Source organism: Canis aureus, chromosome 16 (genome assembly GCF_053574225.1).
Source record: "Canis aureus isolate CA01 chromosome 16, VMU_Caureus_v.1.0, whole genome shotgun sequence".
NCBI lineage: Eukaryota > Metazoa > Chordata > Mammalia > Carnivora > Canidae > Canis > Canis aureus.
In genome coordinates this window covers 14,002,747-14,009,380 of record NC_135626.1, presented here as the reverse complement: position 1 = coordinate 14,009,380, position 6,634 = coordinate 14,002,747, and the positions used below count along the sequence as shown (strand labels likewise).

At 37.8% G+C, this 6,634-nt stretch overlaps 1 protein-coding gene across 1 annotated transcript; it reads left to right on the top strand.

The window, feature by feature from the left end:
- The first annotated feature begins 2,501 nt into the window (after positions 1-2,501).
- Positions 2,502-3,455, top strand: LOC144285253 (olfactory receptor 1P1-like). The gene has a single exon (XM_077850419.1). The coding sequence runs from the start codon at positions 2,502-2,504 to the stop codon at positions 3,453-3,455; it is 954 nt and encodes a 317-aa protein (XP_077706545.1).
- Positions 3,456-6,634: the final 3,179 nt, after the last annotated feature.

Below are 6,634 nucleotides of genomic sequence, written 5' to 3'. Positions count from 1 at the left end.
TAACTCTTACAGTTACATGTTTGATCCATTTTGAGTTAATTTTGTATGATCTAAGGTAGGGGTCCCATTCATTCTTTTGTAGATGGATACCCCATTGTCCCAGCACTATTTGTTGAAAAAAACCAAAGAAGTATTTTGTTATTGTTTTGTTTTTACTTTGTTTGTTTTCTGATTTTGGATTCTACTTTTGCTTTAATTTTTTTCCAGTTCATTTATTTTTATTGATCATTTTGCGTCAGATGCTTAATTTGTGTATAATTTACTGTTATTCATATAGTATTTAAAGCAATGAATTTTCCTTTTAGTACCATGTTAGCAATATTCCATAGACTCTGGTACATAATATTACTATTACTATTTTCTAAGTATTCTGAAATTTCGATTTTTATTTCTCTTTTGACCTCAGAATTATTTAATAGAGATATTTGCAACATTTTTTTCCAGGTTGAAAGGCTATTTTTGTATTTTGGCTCTGTTATTAACAACTACTTTTATTGCAATTTTGTCAGAGATCATTAATCGAATTTCTGCTTTTGGGATTTTTTGAGGTTTTCTCTGTGGCCTTATGTATTTTTTTTTAATACACTCTCTAGGAACTTGAAAGTAAGTATTTATTACTCTTGGAACACAGTAATATAATTATATATATACATAATGTACATACATAATGTATGTCTATATAAATGTGTATACATAAATATTTATATACATATTCATATGCATGTATTCACACACATATCTTATTATTTTGTTTTGTATTCTTTCTACTTACTTACTTTTTAAAAAAGTGTTTTTAAGGATAATTTTTTTTTTTAAGTAAATGCTACCCCTGACATGGGGCTTGAACTCATGACCCTGAGATCAAGAGTCACATACTCTACTGACCAAGTCAGCCAGGCACCCCTATTCTTATTTACTTTTTAATGACTTGATCTGTCTTGGATGATAGATGTTTATTTAAGTCTGATGTGTCTTTTGAGACTAATAGCCCTGAACCTCTGCTCTCTTTGCACCTGGAGTGACTTCTCTGATTGCTGAATTTTGGGTCTCAGCTTCTCTGTTCTCATCAGGAACCTGATCACTTTCGGAAAAACTCACTTTGTTCTGTTCTTCCATATTTTATGTTTAATGAGGGCAGGTTGTTCTCCTCTGGAGAGGCCCATGACTGTCCAACTGAGCCTGTGAAGGGCAGATTTAATTTGGAGGATTTAATTTGGTTTTAATTTTGGAGGAGATAACAAAACTCACTTAGTGAACACAACTAATATAAATTCTCCAACCTGGTCTTTTTCAGTAACAAAGTTGATTCTTTTTCTCCATATGACTAACTGTCTCTAACTAACCCTCAGTTGGTTCCATACATGGGAAAGGAGCAGAATTTTCATGTATTGAGCCTAATTAAGCACTGCTAGCTCTTCCTGTTCAAATGGTTTTTGCAGTCCTTAAAACGTACCGATGAAGTTCGATTCTTTACTTTCTATTCCATACACTCCCAAATTTGACTTTTAGTTCTCTTTCTAGCATTATCTCAGCCTACAATTCCTCCTTCACCTCATATTCAAAATCTTCCCATCTCTGAGCCTATCTAGGGCATTCTCTTGCCTGGCCTTTATTCAAGAGTTTGCCTCAATATGTTGCCCACATCCATTGGGTAAGATTCTGAACTACATTCCTTTTCTGCCTCAGTTTGCTTTGTCTCAGAAGTGTGTGTGTGTGTGTGTGTGTGTGTGTGTGTGTCCATGCACGTGTGTACATATGTACATACATCCAACCAGTTTTGGAGATTTTGGAAATTAGATATTATGATTCATTCTTTGTCATTACGGATAACTGAAGAAGAGTTATCGTACGTATCTTTATTAAATAGCTGATTGTTAAATTGATTTCTGGCAGAATGGATAATATGAAAACTGTCTTCAAATACTCAGTTTTAGGCATGGTGGATCAGAACAGGTAGTCTGGAGTCTAAGAGTGATTTATGAGAGTTGAATGGGTAAAGAACCCTGAATCAAAATATAGGATTTTAGCTTAGACAGTTATGTCTATCCCATTAGACTGAAAATTCTCAAGAGGTAAGGGTTATCAATATCCTATTTACCTGGCACTCTAACAGGTCCAGAGCTGGTGCTTAGTCTCTGTGGAATGAATGAATGAATGAATGAATGAATGAAAGCTTCTTGCCACCCTAGAGAATATAGCTGAAGAAATAGCAATTACAACTGAAGAAATCTAGGGCAGAAAGGAGTATAGAGAAATAAACCAGGAAAAAAATTACTTTAATTCTCTTAAATTGTATCTCTCACACTTCCTAGCACAGTAGTTAAGTTTTAGTAAAAATATACAGTGCACATAGTATGTGATCAACAAACACACTAAGTTCATTCTTTCTTCTCTAGAGTTCAGAGAATGGCACATCACATTCATCGATCATATAGAGTAAAGTATGTTTAGAGAGTTTTAATGGGTCTCATTTGAGGTCTCTTTCTCAGACTTCTGGGCTCATGGAAAGAGGGAACCAGACCAGCAGCTTTGAGTTCCTCCTCTGGGGACTCTCAGAGCGGCCAGAGCAGCAGAATATCCTTTTCCTGCTGTTCCTGTGGATATATGTGATCACTGTGGCTGGAAACCTGCTCATTGTCCTGGCCATTGGTACTGATGCACGCCTCCACACACCTATGTACTTCTTCCTTGCCAGCCTTTCCTGTGCAGACATCCTTTTCACCTCCACCACTGTGCCCAAGGCCTTGGTTAACATCCAGACCCAGAGCAGGTCCATTTCCTACACGGGATGCCTGGTTCAGCTCTACTTCTTCTTGACTTTTGGGGACATGGACATCTTTCTCCTGGCCACAATGGCCTATGACCGCTATGTGGCCATCTGCCACCCTCTCCACTACAAGATGATCATGAGCCGCCGGCGCTGCACCCTCCTGGTTACTGCTTGCTGGATCCTTACAAGTCTTGTTGCCATGACCCACACTTTCCTCATCTTTCGACTTAACTTTTGCTCTAAGAAAATCATTCCTGACTTCTTCTGTGATCTGGGACCCCTGATGAAGGTGTCTTGCTCTGACACTCAAGTCAATGAGCTTGTGCTCCTCTTCTTGGGGGGAGCAGTCATTTTAATCCCCTTCATTCTCATCCTGGTCTCTTATATGCACATCGTTTCAGCCATCCTCAGAGTCCCCTCCGCCCAGGGAAGGCACAAGACCTTCTCTACCTGTGGGTCACACCTTGCTGTTGTTGCTCTGTTCTTTGGGACAGTGATCAGGGCTTATCTGTGTCCTTCATCATCTTCCTCCAACTCCATAGAAGAGGATACAGCAGCTGCTGTCATGTACACAGTGGTAACTCCCCTGCTGAACCCCTTCATTTATAGCCTGCGGAATAAAGACATGAAGTGCGCCTTGGGGAGATTTCTCAGAGGCAAAGTCTTCTTTTCATGGGGCCAGTGACTTCTGTAGTGCTACTGCAAGGTGCCCCCCACTCCCTCCAGTGAGGAATTTAACAGAAATTTCTACCTCAGGTTTTTTACTTCTTACTCCCATATATGCCTTATAACCACTCCCTCCTTCATGAGTGATGTTATTGAGGAAAATCAAGATTTTACATCATGTTTTAAAGTTAATATGTTGGGAGTTGCTTATTTACTCATTTATTTTACTTATAACTTTTCACAAGGAAAAATGCCTTTTGCAACGTTTCTAATTCTAAAAGTGTGCAGTCTTTTATGCCAGTTCACTAAAATTCAATTAGTGAGGTCATGGAAAATGGGTTAATGATAAAAATATTAGCAAATAAGGTCAATATTGGATGGCAAAGAGTTTACAACTTTAAGTATATATGCACACATATACTTTCTTCTTACAAAAATAGGAAATTATATAAACAATGCTTCAAGATCATGAGTCAAAAATCTTAGTAACTATTAAAACAAAGCTCTCAACAATATGGAATGATCTATGTCATTGTCAGTGAGCAGATTTTTTAACAGTTTATAATGAGAAGATAAAATAAATAAATTTAAATTAAATATTATAGCAACTAGTGTGTAGCTACTCTCTGAACTTATTCCTTATCTGCTTAGGTAATAGCTGATTGTGAATGCTGATTTTCACATTTGCAGTAAAGGAATCTTGTGTGTTCTCAAGGTTCTTTCTGTTGAAACTTGTAGCCTCTAGCCTCACTCAACCAAGACCAAATTAAAGATAACTGAGGCTTATGAATTTTTATTTCTACAGTGGAAAAGTCACAATTCCATACCATGTCTGAGAGTGAATACAAAATCATTGTCTAAAGTTGAGACAATGGCTGGGTGCTTGGGTGGCTCAGTGGTTGAGTGTCTGCCTTCTGCTCAGGTCATGATCCCGGGGTCCTGGGATCAAGTTGTGCATCAGGCTCCCCGCAGGAAGCCTGTTTTCTCCCTCTGCCTTTGTCTTTGTTTCTCTCTCTGCGTCTCTCATGAATAAATAAATAAAATCTTTAAAAAGAAATAAATAAAGTTGAGGCCATGGAACAAATTCATTGCAGAGCTTTGTAAGGAAAGAGTCCTAGACTGATGCCCAGGAGTCAGATCTTAACCTCAGTGCTTCCACTTATTTTTCTATGTCTAGTCTTCTCTTCTTTGAAATAAAATTATTGATATTTTTTTCTTGCCTACCTAACTGGAACTTTGTGGGAGAAAATGCATGTGGTTTGTCTTTTTTTTTTTTTTTTTTTTTTTGTCTTTTAAAACAGAGAAACTCCAAATGATTGTAGCTTTAAATAGCTGGGCATTTCTTTATTTCTTTTTTTTTTTAATCTTTTTTTTTTTAATTTAATTTATTTATTTATTTATGATAGTCTCACAGAGAGAGAGAGAGAGAGAGGCAGAGACACAGGCAGAGGGAGAAGCAGGCTCCATGCACCGGGAGCCCGACGTGGGATTCGATCCCGGGTCTCCAGGATCGCGCCCTGGGCCAAAGGCAGGCGCCAAACCGCTGCGCCACCCAGGGATCCCCTTTATTTCTAATATACATGTAAGTAGTCCAAGTGTGAGATGCTGGCTACAAAATCATCAAGGATCCAGGCAGCTTCTCTCTTGGTTTTCTGTAATCCTCAAAGAGTGGTTCCACAGCCATTAAACTTCTGCCTTGGTCTTCATTTCAACCAATAGGAAAGGATAAAGGGTCAACTGGAGGTCCCAACTTTCCCCACTAAGGACAAAATCTGGAGAAGAGCCACATACCTCTTCCATTTATATCCTATTGGCCAGAACTTGGTCACTTGGCCTCATTTGGGTGCAACTGGGCCTGGGGAATATACTTGGTGGCCATATTCCCAGCTAATGTTATATTAGTATGGAAGAAGAACAAACCTTGTAGTAGAGGAAAACCACCCATCTCTGCTACAGTTGGGTGCCATGATGGAACTCATGAAAACAGGAGAGTTTATGGGCTCTCAGTCACTCTCTAAATCTTCAAGACTGTTGGGATACAAGCTAAGGAGATGTCTTCTTCCTAGTGACCACAGAAATCATCAGTGAGTGGCAACAATGGGAGTGGCTGATGGTAATTACATGAAATCTGAGACATTCTTTTTCAGAATCACCCTGTCCCCCTCTCCTTCTCTTGGTGAGTGTCTAGAGGGACAGAAGCTAGTAATGATATTCCTGGTGAACATGAGTTCACATGTGAAATTAACCTGACATCTGCAAGTACAAATGGAATTAATATAAATGAAAAACACATACCTCATGAATCTAAATTGCTGGAAAAGAGAATTTAAAATAAACCTGATGAATATATTCAAGTATATTAGGGAGGATATTAATAATATGAAACATAAAAAGAACAAAGTGGAAGTATTAGTTATTAAACATACTAGTTGAAGTAAATAATTCAACAGATGAGATAAATCGCAGAATGGATACAAGTAAAGAATGAATTTGTGGGGATTCCTGGGTGGCGCAGCGGTTTGGCGCCTGCCTTTGGCTCAGGGTGTGATCCTGGAGACCCGGGATCGAATCCCACATCGGGCTCCTGGTGCATGGAGCCTGCTTCTCCCTCTGCCTGTGTCTCTGCCTCTCTCTCTCTCTCTGTGACTATCATAAATAAATTAAAAAAAAATTAAAAAAAAAAAGAATGAATTTGTGAACCAGAATCATAATATCAGATTTCTTAAGGCAGCAAGCAGTGAAGAATAGAAATATAGAAAATAAGAGGGTGGGGAGTTAGTGAGATGGAGGATATAAATAAAAGTGCCAATATCTAGAAAACAATAGTCCCATAAAAAGACAGAAAAAGCAGAGGAAAGGAAATATTTCAAGGAGTAATGGTCATAGATTTTCCAGAAAGATGGTATATGAACAACTTCGAATGAAAGAGCCCATGAAGTTCCAAACAAAAGTAATTAAAAAAATACCTAAACTTGTCATAGTGGAATTTAATAACATCACAAAGAGAACATCTTAAGTTTCCAGAGAGGAAGAGAGGATTACATACAAAGGAACAATAATAGGACTAAATTCAGAGGTATCAATAACATACTGGATATAGGAAAACAATTGAATAACATTTGAAAAATAATAGAGAAAATAACTTAAAATATAAAAATTAATATCCATCCAAATATTCACTTAAATTTGAGGGCATAA

Bases quoted from the DNA above. Each gene is read 5' to 3' on its own strand.
- LOC144285253 (XM_077850419.1), top strand. From the start codon at position 2,502: ATGGAAAGAGGGAACCAGACCAGCAGCTTTGAGTTCCTCCTCTGGGGA.